General features: G+C 40.3%; 2 protein-coding genes and 1 long non-coding RNA gene across 4 annotated transcripts; 2 read left to right on the top strand and 1 right to left on the bottom strand.

The window, feature by feature from the left end:
• Positions 1–5,609: 5,609 nt before the first annotated feature.
• LOC126621277 (uncharacterized) lies at positions 5,610–8,087 on the bottom strand. 2 transcript variants are annotated; one of them, XM_050289672.1, is made up of 2 exons: positions 5,956–8,087; positions 5,610–5,782 (listed from the first exon to the last, which is right to left on the bottom strand). In XM_050289672.1, the coding sequence occupies exons 1-2, from the start codon at positions 7,373–7,375 to the stop codon at positions 5,742–5,744; spliced, it is 1,461 nt and encodes a 486-aa protein (XP_050145629.1). In that variant the 5' UTR covers positions 7,376–8,087; the 3' UTR covers positions 5,610–5,741. The 2 variants fall into 2 exon arrangements, with proteins under 2 accessions (XP_050145629.1, XP_050145630.1); XM_050289673.1 differs by having other exon boundaries at positions 6,049–8,087.
• Positions 8,088–11,555: 3,468 nt separating this feature from the next.
• Positions 11,556–14,945, top strand: LOC126621656 (uncharacterized). Its single transcript, XR_007623126.1, has 2 exons — positions 11,556–11,933; positions 14,753–14,945. It is a non-coding gene; the product is annotated as an uncharacterized LOC126621656 (long non-coding RNA).
• Positions 14,946–23,137: 8,192 nt separating this feature from the next.
• On the top strand, positions 23,138–24,434 carry LOC126624809 (uncharacterized methyltransferase At1g78140, chloroplastic-like). The gene has a single exon (XM_050293918.1). It carries the CDS (start codon positions 23,301–23,303, stop codon positions 24,417–24,419), a length of 1,119 nt encoding a protein of 372 aa, XP_050149875.1. The 5' UTR covers positions 23,138–23,300; the 3' UTR covers positions 24,420–24,434.
• The last annotated feature ends 504 nt before the right edge of the window (positions 24,435–24,938 follow it).

Below are 24,938 nucleotides of genomic sequence, written 5' to 3'. Positions count from 1 at the left end.
GGTGCAGTAGAAACACGTTAGAATTTCAAGTTCAGTATGCTCTGTGGTAGGCACAAAGTTGGCAAAAATACAAGTGATTATCTGATTAAAAATCTTGGGAGGAAATGTGGTATTTAATTGTGGCCAGGGATAGGCTGGACTGTTAGCCTTTCCAAGCTCCACTAAAAATTAGTCTACCTTTTGGGATGTGAGATACCTCAAGCTTTGACAAAAAAATAAAAATAAAAAAAGAAGACAACACTTGAATTGTAACTACATGTGATCATATCCAACAAATTTTCAAAATTTACAACGAGGACTTTTTAAACCATAATTTATATTCTTCAAGACACTAAGTTACTCTCCATATAATACATAATACATAATTCAACTTTTTGAGTATAGATAAGGTCGTGTAAAGGTTTGCATACCCAAATACTACAAACATTCAAACTTTCTTGTGCTATTTGTAGCACTACTCCTCAATTCCTATTTCAAAGTTTCTTTTGGGGTCGAATTATTTCTACCAAAATTTTCGTGTATGGGTTACTAAATACAGCACCTTCTCTTAATTTTTCTACAACAATATTTATTACACTTTCTTTGCTCATTATCGTTTTGTGTTGAGAATTATCTTTGTAATATATTTGCAAGATTTACCTTAATTTCCTGTTTTAGTCTAGATCAAAGGTGGATCACGGATTCCTAGCCTTAGAAATAGGCGTAATTGGATGTTGAATTTGTATGTGTGTGTGTGTGTGTATATGTTATTGTTGACATAGAGTAATCAGAAAATCATTCACCTAATTATCTATTATTAAAATTTTAGCCCTTTACCACAGTAGTGGAAAGTGTTGTGCCCTTACATGATGACATAAATTCAAACCTCGTTGGTAGCTAATCTAACATTTAATTTACTAACATTGTCGCTCGACTCATAAATAAAAAAGCAACAACTCTAGCCAATTCTCTAAACAATCTTCCCTAGTTTGGTTTCTTTTAAGAGCTCTGGGTTAGCGGCTCTAGATTTCCCTTTTTTTTTTGGAGAAGATTATGAGTTCAATTTTTTTTTCTTTCCAAAATATAGAATTTATTATAATCGAATAGAAAAGTTAATATCTTGCACTAATTAATATTAAACAAGAACTCATGACCAATACAATCTCATACAAAGGAATGACCCTCCTTAAACACAAACTTAACCACCGAGTGAGCAGCACGGTTACTCTCTCTAGACACAAAGTCAAACGTTACCGACCTCAAACTTTGCGCTAGAGTCTCAATGTCACCAAGGATACATTCAAGGCTATAATCATGAGTCAGTCATTTGAATAATCACCTTTTCATCGGATTCAATAATCAAGTTGTCAACTCCAGCTCAATGCAAAACTCCAAAGCTTCACAGATTGTTGTAGCTTCAGCCTCTGCTGCATTATGACAATGCATAACTCCCAAGCCTCCCGCTGCTTGCAGCAAACCTGCAAAATCTCGAACAACCCAGCCCACTCTCGCACGCAACGTATACTTGCACCAAGCCGCATCGGTATTAATCTTAATTGTCCCAAACCCCAATTTCTGCCATTGTTCGTTCTGTCGTTTCAATGCCAAGGTCGTCGTCCCCGTATTTGGACTCACTCCCGCTACCCCATGTGCCTTCGCATCTCTGAATTCAGAGATGTTCCTCTTCCATACCTCCAAAACCTCTAAAGGCCATCAGTGCACTCCATTTAAAACCACCTCATTTCTGTTTTTCCATAGTCTCCATAACCCGAAGACAAATTCTTGCATGATCTCAGCTGCATTTTCCATTCCCTTAACACGGTTACAGAATTTCTCCTAGCTTTCTAAGAAGTCAGCGCATTCCAAATCAAAGGAATTAAGTTGAAGCGGCGAACATAACCAAAATAGGTGGCTGAGTTCGCAGTGGAAAACCAAATGGTTTTCCGTTTCATCACATAGGCTACACACCCCGCATACATTATCAGTCTTCATATGTCGTCTCTGCAGATTTTGTCTAACCGCCAAAGCATTTTTGCAACACCTCCATACAAAAAATTTCATTTTATTAGGGACCTCCAAACTCCATATCCTATTCCACACCTGATTGTGATTTGTTTTCTCGCCGATCCCGGCCCTTTCCTCCACAGTGCTCCATTTTCCATAAGACCCAACGCCACCCCCTAGCCGGATTTAACCGTGTACACCCCATTCGTAGTGTGGTGCCACACCAACCTGTCACTACAACATTTCCTGCTTAAACGGAATGCTTAAAATCGGTGCCACATCGTCCTGATTAAAGCCCGCCAAGATCACGTCTGCATTCCAAGTCTTTGAGTTCGAATCAATCAGTTCACTCGCCATTGTTGCTTGCAGGTGTTAACAGAACTAAGGAATGGTTCTATGAAGAACAACAAACTGAAGAATGAATGCGAAAAGAGAGAGAGAAAGAATGAAAAATATTCTGTGTATTGATCTTTAGAGAGAGAATGAATTATTACAAACTGTGTTGTATTTCAGACTTTATACACGGGATCTCATCTTAGCTAGGAAGCTATCTCACTAACTAACTAACTGACTTTCTATTTGAGCTGGCAGCTATCTAACCATTGAAAAACTGACTTGATCTATCATGCCATTCTAGCCGTTGGATCTCTTATCATTCCCCCTCAATCGTGGCTTGGGCACCAAGCCTAAGATTGTAACAATGTTTGAGAAATGTTGGACTATGCAGGCCTTTTGTAAGTACATCGGCTGTTTGATCTTCTGTTGGGATGTAAACAACCTCCAAATCCCCTTGTTGAACTCTCTCCCTTATAAAGTGAAAATCCGTGTCAAGATGTTTAATTCGAGAATGAAACACTGGATTTGCACTGAGTGCAATGGTGGACAAATTATCACAATAAATCGTAGGTGGCAATGGCAAAAATACTTCCAAATCCTTCAATATTCCCCTCACCCAAGCAACATCAGCGGCAGTGTGAGCAAGGGCCTTATATTCTGCTTCCGTGGAGCTTCTTGACACTGAACTTTGCTTCTTGGATTGCCAAGACACAGGATTATTGCCCAAATATACCACATAACCTGTGATTGAACGGCGAGTGTTAAGATCTGCTGCCCAATCTGCATCTGAAAATGCAGTTAATGTTGTCACTGTGTCAGCAGAATATAGTATTCCATAAGTCAAAGTCCCTTGTAGGTATCTTAGTATGCGTTTCACTGCTCCATAGTGCATTTCTGTAGGGGAATTCATGAATTGACATACTGTGTTAACAGCATATGCAATATCTGGCCTAGTGAAGGTCAGGTATTGTAATGAACCAACAAGACTTCTATAAAGAGAGGGATCGGTCATGAGAAGACCATCTGAAATAAGCATTTGATCATGTGGTTTACAGGGAGTATTAGCAGGCTTACATGAGTCCATACCTGCCTTATGAATCAAATCCTTTATATATTTGGCTTGATTCACAAAAATGTCCCCATTTGACTTGTAAGCAATCTGCAATCCCAGAAAATATGTCAATTGTCCCATGTCCTTGAGCTCAAATACTTCAGACAATTCATCAATCACTTTCTGTACGTTAAGAGAATTTGAGCCTGTAAGGATTATATCATCGACATATAGGAGAAGAATGACAATATCATTGCCATCTTTCTTAGTGAATAGGCTTGTATCAGAAGCAGAAGGCTGAAAATTCATTGCTGCCAGATAGGAAGTGAACTTCGAATTCCATGCTCTTGGGGCCTGCTTTAATCCGTACAGGGACTTGATTAGTTTACACACATATGTAGGATGAGATGCATCAACAAATCCCTGTGGTTGCTTCATATAAATGTCTTCTTGTAAGTCACCATGCAGAAAAGCATTTTTGATGTCAAGTTGCCTAAGCTTCCAATTATTGGTTGCAGCTAAGGCTAATACTATCCTCACAGTAGTGTGTCTCACTACGGGACTAAAAGTCTCTAAGTAATCCACACCTTGCTCTTGAGAATATCCTTGAGCCACCAGTCTGGCCTTGTATCTTGAAACACTTCCATTTGAATTTTTCTTCACTTTATACACCCACTTGCTACCAACAATGGATCTGTCATTGGGAGGAGGTACCAAAATCCATGTGCCTTGACTCCTAAGAGAGTCATACTCATCTTGCATCGCTTGTTGCCATTGAGGCATTGAAGCAGCTTTCCGAAATGTAGTTGGTTCTGATACATCAGCTATTGTAGACAAAAAACTATAGCCTCCCACGAACTGATCTTCTGTAGTTATTTGCAGAGTTTGTAACTCAGGAAATGATGCTATAAAAGCATTATAATTCCGTCTTTGAATGGTGCCACTCTTCAATCTTGTAACCATTTGATGCATCGAACAAGAATTATTCACACCAGTAGAATTGTCAGTATGAACATTTGTTTCAATTTGTGATGATATTGGTAAAGTTACCTGAAGTTGAGAAGCTGATTGGACAGGCAACATTGATGATGTACCAGAGTGATGATGAGGAGAATTTGGAACTGTTGAACTGGGTACTGTGTTTTGCTGTGAATTGTCATGTGATTCCCTTGACTGATCTGTACTATCACTATATCTGTGTGATGTAGACAAACTTGGAATTGTAGACTGACTTTCAGTACTTTGAGAATCTGATAACACTGTGTTTTCTTCTTGTATTCTATATTCACCATCATGTACATCAAGATGTCTAGAACTGGGAATAGGAACCTGAATAACTACATGACCTTGAGTGGACTGTTGAGAACGACTATGATCAATATCCTTGTTGACAGACTGTCGTTTGAAAGGATATGTATCTTCATCATGTATAACATGCCTTGATATTATAAATTTCCCAGTATGTATATCATAGCAAATCACTCCTTTATATCCTACTGCAAAACCAAGAAAAACAAACTGACTTGATCTATTCTGCAGCTTATTTGCATTGTAAGGTCTTAGATATGGATATACTGCAGTTCCAAATATTTTAAGATTGTGAATTGTAGGATTTTCACCAAAAAGCAGTTGATAAGGTGATCTATTGTCAAGACTTTTACATGACATTCTGTTGATTAAGAATGCAGCATATGAACAAGCATGATACCAAAAACTAGCCGGAATGGAAGCATCTGTCATTAAGCTTAAGGCTGTTTCAACCAAGTGCCTATGTTTCCTCTCAGCAATGCCATTCTGTTGAGGTGTATAAGGACATGACACCTGATGTATAACACCTTTTTGATCTAAGAAACTCTTCATCATTCTATTCACATATTCTCCACCACCATCTGTTTGTAAGCATTTGATTGAACTATGAAACTGAGTATGAACAAAGGCATGAAATTTGACAAAGATTTGGAACACATCTGATTTATTCATCATAGGAAAAATCCATACAAACCTTGAGTAATCATCTATAAAACTCACATAATATCTATACCCTTCTATGGACTTATGAGGAGATGGACCCCAAACATCAGAGTGTATCTTTTCAAACATAGAAGTAGTTCTAACTTGTTTTACAGAAAATGGTAACTGACACATTTTTCCAGAAATACAAGCTGAACAAAGAGATTGAGAAGAATCATTATTCATTAATATTCCTGCATGCTTCAACATTGTAGACAACACTTCCTCAGATGGATGTCCCAGCCTTCTATGCCACACTGAAATCCTTACTTTCTTCCCAAGAAATGCAGCACAATTCTCTAATTTTGCAGCAAAGGAACTTCTGAAAACTGAGACTGGTATCTTGAATAATTCTCCATCATCACTCTTTCCTTGGTACAGAATCACCCGAGTTGCCTTGTCCTGTATAAAAAATACCAAATCATCACAAATAAACCAGCATCCATTATCTCTACATAGCTTCTTAACTGATAACAGATTCATTGTAATTAGTGGGACATGCAACACATTATTCAACAAAAATGTATGTGTATCAGTAATGAGTTTAGATGCACCAATATTCTTGACACTCAAACCTGCTCCATTGCCTATAGTGATTTTAGCTTCACCATTATAAGGAGTGACATGATTGATGTGATCAAGATTGGCTGTCATGTGATGAGTTGCACCTGTGTCCACCACCCATGTATCTGCATTTGAAAACCCATGGACACTTTGAGCCTCTTGCATTGTAGTTGAAGTCTGAGCAGACATTCCCATAGGTGATTGATTCAAGGTTTGAGGTGGAGGAGGTCCTTGATACGAGTAGTTGTTCCTGTGATAGCATTGGAGTGCAGTGTGACCTTTCTTGCCACAGATTTGACAAAAGATTGGCCCTCTAGGATTAGCTTGACCATTATCAGTCCTGTAGTAACAATTTGGTGCAGTATGCCCTCTTCTAGAACATATTTGACACTCTGGAGACACAGCAGACTTGTAGTTTGTGTTACCAGTCCATCCACTTCCTTGCTTGAAACCATTTTCACCAGAAAAGTTGTTTGAACCACTATAGTAATTCTGAGATCCCTTGTTGTTATCAGTCAAACCATTAGAGCCATAAGATTTGTTACCAAAGTTGGAATAAGATCTTGAATTGCTGCTGTTGTTATTTCCATTAAACCTTCTGTTATTATTAAAACCAGATCTCTGTTGAAAAGATCTACCTCCATTCCCAGCAAAACCAGAACCACCATTAAAACCTCCTTGATATCTTTGTGAATTAGAACTTTCTCCTTGCTCGAAATTCTGAAAACTACCTTGAGGTCCTCTTGCATTTGACGATTCACCATTCATATACATTGCTGACATTGTTCCAGCAAGAGTATTCATCTTTGTTTCAAGTGCAGCTTCAACACCCATCAACTGAGCTCGAAAATCTTTTAGAGAAATGAAAGTATCTCTTGCAAGAATTACAGTCTTGATAACTTCAAACTCTGATGGTAGACCTGACAAAACAGCAATCATTAAATCATTCTCAGTAATTCTCTCCCCTGCAGAAATTAGTTGATCTTTGATCACCTTCAGCCTTAACAGAAACTTGTCAACAGAATCATTCCCTTTCTGTGCAGTATGAAATTCAGTTTTCAACTGATTTATTCGCACAACAGAAACAGAAGCAAATCTTTCCTGCAAATTTTCCCATGCTTCTTGAGCAGTCTTGCATCCGATTACATGATCCATAACCTCATCACTTAATGTAGCAACAAGTAAACTGAGCAAAGCCAAATCTTTTTGAACCCACTGTTTGTAGGCCATTGAGATCTCATTTGTAACCCCACCTTCAGATGTAATACAATATTTTGGCGGACACTGTGACTCTCCATTGAAGAAATCAAACAAATCATAACCCTTTAAAACAGATGAGAATTGATAGCTCCATTTGACAAAATTATCTTCTTGCAACTTTACAGTAATCAGTCCAAGTAACCCTTCAATCTTGACAAAATTTGCAGCCATTGTAACGCACGGAGTAATAGACAAAAAACTACTTCTGAAACTTGATTATCAAAGAACAAAATAGTATACTAATGGCTTTGGCCTTTCTATGAAGTGACACAATTACAATCTTTCAACTTTTCAATGTATCAACCTTCCAATCTTTATCAAACAATCAGACTTCGAACATCAAACTTTCTTAAGCAAACAACTATCAGATTCAAACAATTGGCATCGGCCTTCATATCACTTGTACATTTCACTGAGGCAATATATCAAACACATCATATGCAACAAATTTCAAGCACCAATATGAATCAAAGATCGAGAATACCAGCAACCCAGAAATGAAAATGAATTCATCAGCAAGAACCCCGAAATCTTAGTTGTAACAACGCCCTCAGAGTATGCAGCTTCAGCGGAAAACACCAAACAGATCGTCCTGAGCGATTGATACCATGTTAACAGAACTAAGGAATGGTTCTATGAAGAACAACAAACTGAAGAATGAATGCGAAAAGAGAGAGAGAAAGAATGAAAAATATTCTGTGTATTGATCTTTAGAGAGAGAATGAATTATTACAAACTGTGTTGTATTTCAGACTTTATACACGGGATCTCATCTTAGCTAGGAAGCTATCTCACTAACTAACTAACTGACTTTCTATTTGAGCTGGCAGCTATCTAACCATTGAAAAACTGACTTGATCTATCATGCCATTCTAGCCGTTGGATCTCTTATCAGCAGGCCCTCCCAAGGCCGTACTTTGAAAGTAGTGGGTTTAGGAAACCACGGGTCCTCTCTAATATTGATACAAGTTCCATTACCAACCCGCCACCGAATACCATAATCTAGCACCTTACGTGCTTCAACGATACCCTTCCAACCCCAAGACGTTATCCTCCCACCACTCGCCTCCTTAAATGTCTTTCCTGGAAAATATTTGTCTCTCAACACTCTAGCTAGGAGAAACTCCAGGTTATGGATCAGTCACCACCTGATCTTTGGCAGAAGGGCAAGATTAAAGCATTGAATATCTTTAAAACCCAAACCACCATATCGCTTTTGCTTCATTAACTGTTCCCAAGAAACCCAGTGAACACCCTTCCAATAATCGTTTCCCCTACACCAATAATTCCTATTAGCTTTCTCTATGTCTCTGCATACCCCAATAGGTAACTTGAAACATCCCATGGCATGATTTGGCATAGCCATGGCCACTGCCTTTATAAGGATTTCCTTCCCCACTTGAGATAGGAGCTGCTCTGCCTATCCCCGCCACACATGTCTCAATCCTTTCATGCACCTCCTTAAAGACTTTTTTTTTTAATGATCAAAATCTGCTTGTAGTCCTAAGTACTTCCCAAAGCCTTCATTTCTTTGAATATTCAAAGTTCGTTCAATTTTTTTCTTATTTCGTTTCGTAGCCTTGGAACCAAAGAAAATCGAGCTTTTTAACATATTAATTTCCTGACCTGACCCGGATGCATAAACCTTCAACACATCCACCACACCTTGCGCTTCCTCAACTGTTGCATTACAAAACAACTTTGAGTCATCCGCCAAAAAAAAAAAATTATATCGGCACCCCATTAGGTGTCACCCTGAATCCATGTAGAGCTCATCTCTCCATACCATTCTGAAGTCAAGAAGAGAACCCTTCGGTACAGAGAAGAAATAAGTACGGAGATAATGGATCCCCCTGCCTCAGCCCCCTCTTCGGCAAAATATACCCCATTAGGTTTCCATTCACTAAAATACTAAAGGAAGCAGTGGAAGTGCATTCCTTTACCCACCTACAAAACATCAGCACAAAACCCAATTTAGCCATCATAGCTAATAGGAACTCCCATTCTACAGGATCATATGCCTTCGTCATATCCAATTTTATTGCCATACCCGTCTGGTCCTCCTTTGTTTGATGCATAAGGGAATGCAAGATCTCATGCACAACTAGGATATTATCCTGAATATGCTTCCCAACCACAAAAGCCGATTGATTGTCACTTATCACCTTCGGCATCAAACTTTTAAATCTATTTGTAAGAAACTTAGCGAGGACCTTATAGCTTGTGTTGCATAAAGCACTAGGCCGATACCGCGTCATGTTCTTCGGACATGTCACCTTTGGAATGAGTACCAAATCTGTATGATTTAGTTTCTGTAAAACCATGTCGGAATGCCAGAAAGCCTTGACAATATTCACCATATCCTTCCCCACCACCTCCCAATGGTCCTGATAAAAGCTACCGGAGAACCCATCTAGTCTTGGAGCTATCGTAGGAGGAATTTGAAATGCCGCCTCCTGTATTTCTCTATCCGTCACTGGAGCCGTCAGAAACATATTGTCCTCGTGTGTCACCCGATTATCCAAACAACTCATAATCTCCTCAATTTGAATCGGCCAACTAGACTGAAATAAGTATGAAAAATAGGACACCTCAATCGAACATATTTTGGTTTCACTCTCACGCCACACCCCATGCGAATCCTTCAACCCCTAGATCTGGTTAAACCTCTGCCATTTCATTGTTTGCGCATGAAAAAACTTTGTATTATTGTCTCCCTCATTGTACCTTTGGATCCTCTGTTAGAATATGAGCATGAGTATGAATTGGTAAACTTGGTTGTAGGATTAGAGATTGAGTAGGAAGTCTTGTTGGGAATGGATTTGTAAATCCATGTTGTAACTGGACTGCTATTTAGGATAAATTAGTATTCTATATAGATTTTAATAGGGGAATCCTTATAGAATTTGGCTAAGATTGTATAGTATATATATGGTGGCCTCTGCTCTTGCAGTGTGTACTCAATATAAGAGTAAGACCTATTACTAGTTGAGAGTCTCGTTCACTGAAGAGAGGAGAAGATGCACCACGACTTTGCTGCAGAAATCAGACATGGCAGTAGCTTCGAACTCTTCTGCAGGTATGTTTTCTCTCTGTGCATTGCTTTATGGTTTATGGTTCTGTGTTTTAATCACGGTAACTTGCTTTGCATGATCATGGTGTTGTGTTTATGCTAACACCCTCGACGTCACTCGCCAAAAAGTCTCTTCTTCCTTATGCGCTTTCCTAAGCTCCATCTCCTTTAGGTGCACCTCATTCATGGCAAATCCATTTGACTTATATGCCATCCTAATCTCTCATTTCAATTGGTCAATAGCTTTCTAGTTCCTGCTTCTCCCTTTATACCAAACCTTAAGACTCCGCCTAAGAGTTTTCAGTTTTTCGCAAAACCGAAAAGCATGTTAACCACCATAATTGTCACGTCATTCCCCAACCACCAAGTCACGACATTCAACTAGCTTTCCCCATCATGCATCATACGTGAATCTTCTTTCCCTCCAAGCCCTCATCTTCTCCGTGGAAAGAACAAGCATTGCGTGATCGGATCCTTCTAACACCACATGCAGGATTTTAGTACCCAGATAAAGATCATGCCACCCGATGCTCGCCAACCCACGATCGAGCCTTTGTTCAATTGGCTTAGACTCTCTATTATTCCTCCAAGTAAACGGATAACCTTCGTAGCCCAGGTCTATAAGTTCGTTCTGTGCCACAAACTCTTTAAAGTCCCTTATACTAGCCGCTGTTATGTAGTTCCCACCTTATTTTTCTTTGTTGCTCAGTATGTCATTAAAATCCTCTCTCAGGAGGTACCTATCACTTTCATTCTCTGTCTGTTTACTTAGCATCATCCATTGGTCCCGCCGTTTTTTCTCATTAGTACTAGCATAAATAGCAAATAAACACCAATAACATTGTTTACTATCATTTCATATTTTAACGTCAATCACATATTTTAACGTCAATCACAAAGTCCGCGTATTTCACCAAAAGCACTTGTGAATCATCTTTCCAAAACAAGCACAAACCACCACCAATCCCTCTAGGTTCCACTGCATGCATTGTAATATCCCTCGTTTAAATTAAGAGTGAAGTGTGATTATAATTGTTTTTATACAAAATTTTAGTCTACTTAGTGTTTATTTTGTTTAATAGCTTTTAATAATATACTTTTTATTTATTAGATTTCCTATTATTGTTTAAAAAAAAAATAATAATAATGATAATAATAATAAAATAATATTCTACAAAAGAAAGGAAAGGACCATCCTTTCATACCTTTCCTTTCTGTACGATGGAAACAAGGAAGTAGGGAGGAGGTGGCCTTCCATACCTTTAGGAAAAAAAAAATCTTCTTTCTTCATATCCAAAAATCAGATAGAGATTAGGACACCTTGTGATAGGTCGACCTTTGATTGATCAAAGGAGTGTGTCATAGATAGTTGTTCATCTCCTATTTCACCAAGGAGTGTGTTCAGCGGAGGGTGAACGGAGAAGAGACACAGAGGTCTATAAGCAGGAGGTGGACGACCTAGGAAGCTAGGTTTTTATCAGGACTCTGATAGGAGTTAGTAGGATTAGAGAAACTATAAAAGGGGTTGCAGAGAAGTGGGAAAGCATCAGAAATCAAAAAGGGGTAGAGAAATTGAGAGTTAGAGAACGTGATTGTGAAGGAAGGATTCAGAGATTTGAAGGGTTCTTCAGAGAAGCAAAATTAATCGAATTCAAGGTAGGGGGTTCTGGGAAACCTTCTATATATATATATATATATATATATATATATGAATTTAAATATTTCTTACTTAAGTATATATACAAGTTTGATATACATGTTTCTATTGGATATTTGAGTATAATGAATGTTCGAAATGAAATTTGGGTCCATGATGTGGGAGTAAAGTGGGATTGTTGGAAAGAACTTCGGGAATCTAAGGTGGTGACTATTAGTTTTGTGTAGTTGAGCCAAACTCTTAGTAGGTACCAGGTCTCAGGCGAGCCCACAGTGCACAGATTCTTTAAGGGTAATTCGGGACTGGAGACGAAGAGTTTAGGCAAGATGACTAACAAAAAGGGGAGTTCGGGGATGTTTAGGGATGGGGGTTAGTTCATATATTTAAACACTCGGGATCAAATGGTATAAGTACGGAATGGGACGTACAAGGTCTGGGTGTTTAGTTATGTGGATTAACGGGTATAATTAAGGCATTTGCATTGCATACTTATGCACCATTCTGATTTTGGTTTTAATTCTGCTATCATAATTATACTTTATTATTTTAGAAATGAAGGTATTGATAGGAGCATATTTATGCGACTTAGTTGGCTTGTTCTTGTGCATTTATGTCGTGTTTCCTTAGTTATTTTAATGTTTAAAGTAATTTTCGTGTGTTTTCAGACTCTAAGTACAAAGTATGCAAGAAGATGCATTTTGGAGGCCTTTGGAGCATGTTTCGGGCTTGGAATGGATAGCAAATGCATGGGCCAAGTGGATGGACGAATTTGAGAACTAAAGAGGCCAAGAATATGAAGAATTATGGTCCAAAAGATGAAGAAAACAGCCCAAAAATCTGTCACCCCAACTTGCATTCCTTGCCATGCAAACCACATAGAATTCCCTTTGGATTCCATGCCATGCTTGATCACTCTTGTCCCCTACATAATTTCTAATTTCATGCTTCAATTCATTTAATTATTACACTCAATTGCTTGATACCTCTTGTTCCCTTCACTCATTAGATTTTAGACAACATTTACATCCATTACATGCACCAATTGATGCTCCATCATTCACATTTGGAATCCCATGCCTTGTGTACCACATGTTGCTGCACCTTTGACCCATTTATTGACACATTTTCACCTCCCTTTCCATCTCTATGCAATGTACACAATCATTCATGCCCCCTAGCTACAAGACCACTCCATTTTACCCTTCACACTTTGCATCATCACTTCATTTTCACCCTTGGACCATTGCACACCACACACACAAATTGCCATGCATTTCATCCTTAACCTAACCTGATTTTCTAAGGTTTTTGGGGCCTATAAATACATGTTTACACCCCTTGGCCAAAGAACAATCCCCCATATTCATCATTTTATCACAGAAATTCGTCCATACACACCCTAGGAAGCAAAACACCCCAAAAACACCATTCTAGTGCCTAGAAAACATAACAGCCACTCCACCTTCTTCCACCCTCTTTGCCTAGTTCTCCACCACCTTCCAACCATCAAACACTCTTCCACACTCACCCTAAACCCCTCCATATCATTCCCCATCCATTCTACACCATAAATCCACCCAAAAATCTGTCCACAAGCTTCATGCCGCAACAAGGAGGAAGGGAGATCCATTGATGCACTTGCTTTCCAAGTTGGAGCATTTTAGGTGTTTTCTTTCCTTTGATTTTGATGTCTAATTTTATGTATCTTTGTATTGCAAGAATGAGGAACTAAACCCCCTTAGTTGGGGGGTGATTCGAAACCATGTACATGCTTGCAATATGATTTGATTACATTCAGTTGTTATTTCATAAGTTGCGGATTCAATTCGTTCATCTACTTGATTGATAACTTATTTGTGTATGTTGATTGAGAGTGCACGCTTAGTTTTCATGCATGAATATGATGCTAGATTATGAGGGAGTTTCACCTAATAGTTACAATCTTATAATCACAAGTAGTGAAGGTCGCTTGAAAACGATCGCGTTGAATGAATTCTTGGCACTAGTTTCATGCTCATCATAGTAACGAATGCCTCGTCAACACTTATAGTTCTCATTGTGCTTCATGATTCTTGATTGTATCTTTATTGTGCTCATCACGTAAGGAACCTTTGAGGAATGCTTTGAATTGTTGTATGCGCTTTTCCATCCAATTCATTAACTTAAGGAGAACTTGAAGGTTAATTTAAGCGTATCTAATTAACTTGGGGTGTTGAGTTTCATAATTTATTGAAAGAACAACTGAAAATCATTTTGTTTGCAAGTGTGTCATGTGTGGAGAAGAACCTCCTAACTAGCCTTTTATCCATCATTTTCATCCAAAAACGTTTTACAATCTGTTTTGTTTTAAAGTTTCTGTTTTGTTTTCAATTTTCGTCCAAAACAAATCCCCCTTTATTTTGAAGTCTTAGATTAGTTAGAAAGTGTTTTGATTTGTGTTTCTAAGTGTTTTGATTCAAGTTTTCATCCAACTTTGTCCAAGTTCTTGTTAGGTTCTCAAAACTGCCCAGAAAGTGGTTTTTAGGCAGTTTTGAGTCATTAGGTTGCTGTTTTGAGTTTTATGTTTGTTTAAGTATTTTAAAGTATAGTTTTGCATTCTTTGAGTCTAGTTTAGTGTTTTAAATTTTGTTTTTATGTTTTTAAGTCAGTTTTCAAGGGTTTAGCAATCCCTCCTAATCCCCGGCCTAGAACGATCCCTACTTACATACTTTACTACATTTGATAAAAAGAGGGTTTAATTTTGTGTGTTAACTTATTTTACGCATCAGGTATATGCCCCTACTGAGCTTTTTAAGCTCACCCTAATGAAATTTTGCAGGTACAGAACCAGAAACCTAAAAGTCTACTTGCTGTCTGTTGTGTAATTATGTAGGAGAAATAAAAAGATGAGCTTGTTGGCTTTTGCTCTCTTGTTTGAATAAAGAACTACTTTTGTGTGAACTTTCAGTAGTTCATAAGTTGTAAATTTGGCTGAAACTTTCAATAATGAATCTGTTATTCAGTTAATTTTATTCCAAGCGAGTTATACATGCTTTTATTTCATGTCACATTCTTAATTATATTAGTTAAGCTTATAATTAAGGTGTGATTCACGTTCTAAACCAAGGTTTACGTTAATCCTTGGGTTGGGGCATGACATGCATAAACTCCCATAATGCCTACTTTTATTCTTTGTTTCTAGCAAGATCACTATGTAGGGGTTATGGAGCCTATTTTGCTCCAACAATTTGTTAACTATCAGGTCACCCCCAATACCCTGACAGTTCCATGCTATTAGATTCATGGGGACTTGGGAGACCCCTCAAGGCTGGTCTCCTCCGCCTCAGTAATATCATTGGACGATCGACGTCTAATGCTCCTGGACTTCGTTGCCATTACATCTTCGAACCCTTCTACCTCTATTAATACCTGCTTATTTGCCTTTCTCTCCTGAGAGATGGCCTCAATAATTGGTCCCAAATTAAAAAGATCAGAATCTTGGGTTCCAAACATCGAAACCAACTCCTGAGCCTCAGGTAGCTCCTCCCTCACTCTATTCAACTTTTCCATAGGAACATGAATAGCCCTCTTATCACCAGTTATTAGATCATCTTCCATCGGCATGAGATTTAGGTCAATCACCACACCAAATTTCTCGGGCACCAACACTTTTGTAATTCCTTTCTCCACCTCCTCTAAACTAAGTAGCACCACATTTCAACCCCCAGCGCCACCGTTCCTCCCAGCCTAATCAACCTCTCATCGAAGGCTTTCTCCCTTGCCATTCTCTCCTATCCCTCTCGCTTTTTTCTTGCCCGAATCTTTTCCGTTAGTGTTAACCTTGTACTTTCTGTCTCATTAACAAATTTCTTTTTCACTGGCAAGCTTGTTGTATCTACCATTTCACCATCCCCATCAACCTCCACCTTCCCATCACCACTTCAACTAACCCCTCGATGATATTCATGGCAATGGACGCCACTCACACTACTAGAAAACCAGTTATTAGTGGCGTTTTGAAAACCGACAAAAAACATATATTATTGTCGGATTTTAAGCAAAATCCGACAGAAAATGGATGCAGTGGCGGATATAATAAGCGACAGAATTGTTTGCGTCAGGAAATTAATTTTCCGACAGAAACTACTCTAAAACCGACAGAAATTGTGTCGGATATAACCGACAGAAATATTTCTGTCGGATAAAACCGACAGAAAATCATTAAACCATCCGACAGAAATTAATTAAAAATGAATAAATAAAACCATTTACTGTCGGCTAAAACCGACAAAAATTAATTAAAAATAATAAATAAAATCATTTACTGTCGGATAAAACCGACAGGACTTATATTAATAATAAAAAAAATAAAATCACTTTCTGCATTTTCCATATCCCCGCATTCACCATCCAACCTCGCCGGAGCTCGATCTCACCGGTGACTGTCAGGGAGGGTCATGATCATCCTTTCTAGGCTATAACAAATTAACAATATAGATAAGAGAAGCTTGCTAATATTCGTTCTAAATCCTCAACCTAAGTCTTCGTATGGTTGCAATCAGGGAAAGAAAATCACAATGACAGACAAGATATCGCAAAATTATCGCAGGTAGAAATCTTAGAAGTTAAAGAAACGAGCGATAATGTAATCCATCACCCAACTGCGGTTGCATTTGGATTTTATACAGATACATTCTTGGCCAAACAAAATCGGAAAAAATGGTTGTATCAAGTACCCTTATTCATGTCAAGCACATCATTTCATTATGTGAGGAGACTAGACAAACATCCATGCTAACATGAACAACATCTCTTCAGTTCGAGGAGAGGAACAAAATAACACAGATTTCCAGAATCCCGTAAGCCTGCAAGAAGCCAAAACAAGCTAAGAGTCGTTGATACAATATAAACACGAAAACAATAAGCAAGCAACGCCAAACCTAAGTACATAACCTGAGAAACCAAAGGATATAAAATATGCAAACACAATGACAGGAACCAAGGAGCTGAAGGAATATTGTTGATTTCCAAGGCAGCAATAACAGCTAGCACTAAACTGATCGATGGATTGGAGAGAGCACCTGCATAGCTGCGCAACCAAAATAGCAAATCCAATGTTTAATAATTTCAGATGAGAAGCCATTCATGTACCTTTCGAATAGGAAGGATGCAGCAGAACCCATACCTCTAACTCCTATGTCCCTTCCTCACTCTCTCTCTGTACCCGTTCCGTTCCCCTCAACCCTAACCCCATACTTTTCCCCATCTCTCTCTCTCTCTCTCTCTCTCTCTCTCTCCCCGCAACCAACGTCAGTGGACAGAACCCACCCCTCACCCCCCCTCTCTCTAGCTCCTACCCTTCCCATTAACCCTCCGTCCACGCCCAACCCTTCCCATCAACCCTCTGTCCACGCCCTCTACAGTGTGTGTGGAATTGTTGGTTGGAATAGGTTGCAAGTGTTCGAACAGAATAGAAAAGAAGAGAGGAGAAGGAGAAGGAAATGAGGACAGGAGAATAAGGGAAAGGGGGAAGCAGGAAGCATCGGCGCAAGGAAGATGGATGGGTTTTAAAAATTTAGGTTATTTTATTTACTGTCGGTTAAAACCGACAGAAACATTTTTTAAAAATAAAAACTGACAGAAAAATTCCATTACTGTCGGTTATAACCGACAGACAAAAAAATGGCGGCAAACTTCCTTCCGAAAATTTTAAAATTTTCCCTCAAAATTTTAATTTCCCCCCAAATTTTGTTACAATTTAAAAAAATAAAATAATAATTGTTTGGTTTAATAAATAAATAAATAATATGTATTTAAATAGAATATGTTTTTAAAAATTAAATAAATAATTGTTTGGTTTAATAGATAATTTTTACACTTTTGGTTTAATAGAGAATAATGCATGTAAAATATGCGATAAAATGTCATCACACAAACTAAATATTGTCTAATCAATACTTGAAAAACATAAATAAATATTGTCTAATGAATAAATTTGATATTCGATTTAAAATATTTACACTTATACTTAATGGAAGTATAACATTAACTCTAAGTGTTTATTTAATCTACCGTTTTGATGGGATACGCATTCTACGAAGCGTTTTTCAACGATCCAACCGTCAAACTTGTTTGTACACACTTCGAGATCGCATACGTAAAAAATCACAAAAAACAAACATTAAGAGATTAGGTAACAAAAGAAAAGATTTCAACGGTTATAAACGAAAAATCACAAATTAACGGTTACTTTAGCTCCGATTTTGATGATTTTTTACAGCAACACTCATCGACCCTATAAGAATGCATTGAACGAATTCGATCTTCAATTTAAAATATTTACACTACTGGAAATCTTATTTTATACTTAATGGAAGTATAACATTAACTCTAAGTGTTTGTTTAATCTACCGTTTTGATGCAATACGCATTCTACAAAGCGTTTTTCAACGATCTAACCGTCAAACTTGTTTGTACACACTTCGAGATCGCATACGTAAAAAATCAAAAAAAAACTGTAGACATCGAAATTTCGGTAAATAAATGTTGACCGATAAATCAAAGTGTCAACGCTCATGTATTACATAAATTTTACACGTAGCGTGTGACTCAACGAAAATTGAAATGAGTTGGAAAAGTCATCAAATAGGAAACGTGTCAACACCTGACAGAAACGACTTATTTCATCTGAGATATTATATTCAAAATTAGGCCTTGGAAAATTCTATAAATACAAGCCCATTTCATTCATTTGATCAACCAATTCATATTACACCTTGAAGCTTTGAAGCTCTGAAACTCCGAAGCTCTTAAGCATCTAGGTACCCGAAGAATCAAGAAAGTGTTCTTCGTTCTTCGTTCATCGTTCTTCCAAGATCAAGCCCCAACGGCCCTTTGGATCAACAATCATCCACCAATTCAAGATCAAGCCCCGACGGCCCTTGAAGAAAGTGTTATTCGTTCTTCGTTCTTCGTTCTTCGTTCATCGCTCTTTCAAGATCAAGCCCCGACGGCCCTTGAAGAAAGCACCATCATTCATCATCCGTTCATCCAAGATCAAGCCCCAACGGCCCTTTGGATCAACAAAAGATCAAGCCCCAACGGCCCTTTGGATCAACAAACGTCGACAAATCCACACATCCAACCATTCTTCAAGATCAAGCCCAAAAGCCCTTGAAGATCCGCTCATCACCGTTATTCAAGATCAAGCCTCAAACGGCCCTTGAAGAAACATTCATCCTCAAGATCAAGCTCCAACGGCTCCTTGAAGATCCGCTCAAATCCACCTTCAAAGATCAAGCCCACGGCCATTTGAAGAAACTTCCAACTGTTCATCCAAGATCAAGCCTTGACGGCCCTTGGATCAACGAAACACCCACAAATCAACACCTTACGGAGATCGAATCAGAGGATCAAGTTAGAGAGAGATTGTAACCCAAAATCATCAAATACAAATATTTGTTTGTGCACGTTGTTCTTGTCTCTTTCGTTCCAGGAATTTTCCGTGTTCACAAATTGGCACGCCCAGTGGGACAATCTCTACCTCTTATCTCTTTCTCCGTTCAAGGAATCCAAGCACACCTCAAAGTCAATGGCATCAAGCAAGGGACAAGCCGTTCTTGCAACCACGGAGGGAAGGATCCTAAGCACTTCTGCCGCAAACGGACAATCCATTGGCGCCACAACCGCTCCTCAACATGCCACTTCAAAATTGGTACCGCTAAAAGAGCAAGGGGAGCATCCAAGGTGTGAGTATGTCATCAACCTGACCTCGCTGGGGGCACCGAAGCATGATGTTGGGGCACACAAGATGACATCCCAAAGCAGCCAACGACGTTCTTCATCAGCATCCTGGATGTCTAAAGGAAAGTCACGTCTATTGGTCGCACAAGTCATGACTATCGGCGTTACCTCCGTTGAAGAACAACTGGCTCAAATGAATGAAGCGATCACAAGGCTAACACGGATTGTTGAAGAAAAAGACTTGCAAATCGCTGCACTCATCAGCCGACTGGAGCCACAGGACGACGAGAACCCCGACCCAAAGAATGATCCACTAAAGAGAAGAGATGACGAAAAAGATGAGCCTCAGGTGGAGAAAAACGATGTGAAGCCGAAGCCAGACCAAGCAGCGGCACTCATGGGATCTCTTTCTATCCAGCAGCTGCAAGAGATGATCACCAACACCATCAAGGCACAATACGAAGGGAGCTCATATACCTCCGGGTTGTACTCAAAGCCGTATTCAAATAAGATCGACGCCTTAAGGATGCCGAGGGGTTATCAACCACCAAAGTTCATGCAATTTGATGGAAAGGGAAACCCGAAACAGCACGTTGCCCACTTCGTTGAAACTTGCAACAACGCAGGAACCGAAAGGGATTACCTCGCCAAGCAGTTTGTGCGCTCGCTGAAATGAAACGCCTATGAGTGGTACATAGACCTAGAGCCTGAGTCCATCAACAGCTGGGAGCAATTAGAGCGGGAATTCCTCAACCGCTTCTACAGCACCCGCCGCACTGTGAGCATGCTAGAGCTAACGAGCACAAAGCAGTGGAAGGACGAGCCAATCATTGACTACATCAACAGATGGCGCACTCTAAGCCTCGACTGTAAATACAGGCTCTCGGAAACCTCTTCAATCGAGATGTGCATCCAAGGTATGCAATGGGGTTTGCAATACATCCTTCAAGGCATTAAACCACGGACTTTCGAGGAATTGGCCACTCGCACCCATGACATGGAGTTGAGCATCGCCCATCATGGGAAGAAAGAACCGATCGCCAACTACAAGAACGACAAAGTTCTTGGGCCAAAGTTGGAGAAGACTGCATGGAAACCCACCAAGGAAGCAATGACGGTCAACACAGCTCCCGTCAAAATCCCTACACGAGGCAAGGCGATTCAAACCGAAGCTTTTCGTGATCAAGAGATGCGTAGACGCACTTTGAAGGAGCTTGAGGAGAGGACTTATCCATTCCCCGACTTTGATGTGGTTGCTATGTTAGAAGACTTGCTGGAAAAGAAGGTGATCGGTTTGCCTGAGTGCAAACGGCCAGAAGAGATGAATCGCACTGACAGTCCAAGGTACTGTAAATTCCACCGCTTCATCAGTCATCCAACAGAAAAGTGCTTCGTACTGAAAGATCTCATCCTGAAGCTAGCACAGCAAGGGGAGATCGAGCTTGACCTCAAAGACACGGTTGCGGCACACACTACTACTATCGTGTTTGAATCACTCGATCCTGTGCATCTCCGAAGCATGCATGACCATTCTCGTCAATGTTCAAGTCACATGGCACCTCCTACACAACCATCACCGGGGGCAAGCAACCAAGATGCATCTACTGGTGATAAGAAAGGGTGGACATCGGTGACCTACAAAAAAAATGAGGAAGCCAAGACCACAAGCCACAAGGCCAAAAGAGGAGCCTAAACCCGCCCCTAGAACTTTAGTCTTCGAAAGGCTGAATTATTCAAAACCTAGAATTGCAGCACTTGATCGCATCAGTGGTCGAGACCAAAATTCCGTCTTCAAAAGGCTTGAGACGCCAACACCGCAAAGATCAGTCTTTGAAAGGTTATCAAAACCCAAGAAACAAAGCGGCACAGCTAGATCTCCTCCGCAACGGTCGGCTTTGGACAGACTTGAAGAAACTAAGAAGCCTTCTAGAAACAGGAAGACAACGCCAAAGGGAGAGAAGCTCGACAGTCTAGCAGGAAAAGACGATGTTCAAAGCTTGATTCCTTCAAGGATGAAGCGCCAAGCAACTTTGGAAGTCGACACAAAAGGACCACTGAAGGTAAGGAGGCGCACCATCATCTACACCGGCCAATCTTCACGGCAACAAACCCAAGAAGGCCACACTGAAGAGAAGGCCCAAGAAGACAAAGAAGACGAAATCCTGGAAAAAGACGTCACTTCCGGCTCTGTCAACTCAAAATTTTCACCTCAATCACTGGGGGCATGCTCCAAAAACATGCCAGTCAAGCCGAGTGAAGTTGAAGGATGAACTTATGTCACTCTGAAGAAATTGCACAAGAAGCATATGTCTTCTCCACAAGCTCACCAATGGGAAAGGGGGAAAAACAGTTCATGTTCACCTCTAGAACAATGTGAAAGTGTTGGAGATAATGAAACTTTGACACGAAGATCATCTATCCCCATCACGATGCGTGACATCTTCCCAGAAGACTTCTTCAACTACTCAGTCAAGGCTCCTTGCTACGAAGATTGCGAGGAACGACTCTCTCAGATCGCTTGACGAACCATGCTCCTTGTTCGCACGAGCCTAAACTGCACGAACCAAAGCTCCTTGTCTGTAAGAGCCTAAACTGCAAGACACAAGGCTCCTCGCCTGCACGAGCCTAAACTGCATGGCACAACGCTCCTGGTCTGCACGAGCATAAAAGGCAACATCAACGCTCCTGGTCTGCACGAGCATAAAAGGCAACACGAAATCGCTTCTTGCCTGCATGAGCTGAAACTGCAAATGGCACAAAAAAAAAGAAAATCCAAAAAAAATATGTATTTGAACTACGTTACGACTTGATCTCTTCTTTGGAGGGGTACGTAGGCAGCTTGAATATTCAAAATTTCGAGTTCAGTCACATCAAAATATAAATAAATGTTTTATTAAAAAAAGTCAATTTTATTACAAAGGTAACAATAAATAGTTCTTTGTAATTTCAAAAAATAATAATAATAATAGATAAATAAGGTGTGTGTGTGTGTATATATATATATATATATGTTCTTCTTCTTCAAAAAAAAAAAAAAAAAGAGGTTTGATTAAAGTTTCATTGATGAGGGTCAATTTCATTGCAAATTTATTTTGTTTAAAAATAAAAAAAATAAAAAAAATCAAGACTAGCAGGTGGACCTCAAGGCCCGAGACATAAACTCTTGTACATTGGGCTTTGGCGATGGCCTCCATTCCACCACTTCAATCCTCAAAGTTCCAGAAAAGCAGAGACCCAAATCCAGTCCTAGGCCCAGCTTTCAAATGCACTAACCGCAAGTCTACTGTCTCTATCCCAGGGTTAGGGTTCGGAGATCAAATCGACGGGGCAGCAATCGTGCTTCGTGGCGCGCGGTGTGATGGTCCTTGCAAAGCTTTATCGTCGGCCCCAACGGCGGCGGCAAAATCACCCTCTCCCGCAGCACCCGCTACATCTCCTGCGTCCGAGCCCGCTGTTCCAGCTCCCCGATTTCCTCCAGAGCGTTAATCTCAACTCCGAGCCAGTTCGATCGAGAGGGAGAGGGACATGGCTGACGACCTGTTTGAAGGCCTCCCTCCGCCATCTGCAAACGCTCCTCCTCCTCCTTCTCCTGAAATCCAACTCCGGCAACAGCCGCCTGAACCACACACCAAAATAGAGCGATCATGGAGACGGTGGTCGGCAACCTTTGCTCCCCGTTTCTTCTGAGTCAACTCGGTAATTCAAGGCCTTGTCTTCTCAAGCTCAGGACTTCTGCTGCTTCACGGGTTTTCAAGTGCTGTTTCGCGGCGGCAATCAAAGTTCGAGCTGCTGCTTCGGGTGCCGTCGTCGAAGTCGAGCCAACCGAACCAATTGTGGTGCAAAATGGTGGCATCAGCAGCAACAACATTTTAGCTTGTCCGATATGCTACGATCCATTTTCAAGTTCCGGTGATCCGGGCTTATCTGTTGAGTCTGCTTCTGGGTCTAGTTTTCAATGTGGCACTTGTAAGAAGACATACTTTGGCAACGAAACACATATTGACCTGACAACAGCAAGCGGCACCAAGGACTATGGTGAATCAATGCCCGTTACCACAGAAATATTTAGGACTCCATTGGTATCGTACCTCTATGAGAGGGGCTGGCGTCAAAGCTTTACTGTATGGGGTGGATTTCCTGGCCCAGAGAAAGAGTTTGAGTTGATTAAGGATTTCTTAAAGCCAGTCTTGGGTGGTGGAAATATCATTGATGCAAGTTGTGGGAGTGGGATGTTTTCTAGACTTTTCGCTAAGAGTGGATTGTTTTCTCTTGTTGTTGCTTTGGACTACTCGGAGAACATGTTGAAGGAGTGTTATGGATTCATTCAGCAGGAGGAGAACTTCCCCAAAGAGAACATGATCCTGGTCAGAGCTGATATTTCTCGGCTTCCGTTTGCTACTGGTTCTGTGGATGCAGTGCATGCTGGTGCTGCCATACATTGTTGGCCTTCACCATCAACAGCTGTTGCTGAAATTAGTCGAGTCCTGCGACCTGGGGGGGTGTTTGTTGCATCTACTTACATACTCGATGGGCCTTTTTCGCTCATCCCATTTCTAAGGAACATAACACAGAGAACAAAGCAAATAGCGGGCAGCGAATCTCCCATCAACTTGTATAACTCTGCATGCCCATCGGACGCAGAGGCAGGCGTACTCTTAAAATCACCAGTTAGTTCCAAGAGTCCGAAACACAGGCCTTCAAAGTCAACTTCCTCATCTACGTCTTCTACCCCAACAGACAAGAAAAAATTTTGGGGACACTAACTTGGTCGGTTGGGTGAAGATGAAGGTCTGAGATAGACGGGAAAGGTGATGCCGCTGTCACTGACGCCGATGCGGCGGTGAAGGTGGAGAGGCCAGCTGGAGTCGAAAAGCTCGAGAATGGTGGTTGCGACGATTGGAGGTTGATGGCGCTCTCTTTGGGCAGAGAGGAAAGACGAGGACGGCGGCGTGGAGCAAGTTTGTCTTTAGGGGAGCCCTGGGAATTAACGAGGTGGGGTCCGTTGGCTGTGCTCGGTGGTTGTGCTCCGTAGCTGTGCTCGGTGGCTGTGCTCACTTTCTCTTTCTGCCCATCAGCTTCAGCGGCATGTACAGCCCCTCATCCTCCGTCTCTTGCCTCGCATTTTCTGCCAAACAACCATCTTCTCGGCCTCCTTGCTCCGCTCCCTGCAAATTCCCCATCCCGTCATCCAAATTTATACAAACAAAAAATAATAAAAAAATATATATGGTGGAACACTGCACCATGATAAAAGAAAAAAATAAAATAAAATAAAATAATAA

This window comes from Malus sylvestris, chromosome 5 (assembly GCF_916048215.2).
Source record: "Malus sylvestris chromosome 5, drMalSylv7.2, whole genome shotgun sequence".
Lineage (NCBI taxonomy): Eukaryota > Viridiplantae > Streptophyta > Magnoliopsida > Rosales > Rosaceae > Malus > Malus sylvestris.
Note: the sequence above shows the minus strand (reverse complement) of the source record. Positions and strands in the feature narration are given on the sequence as shown.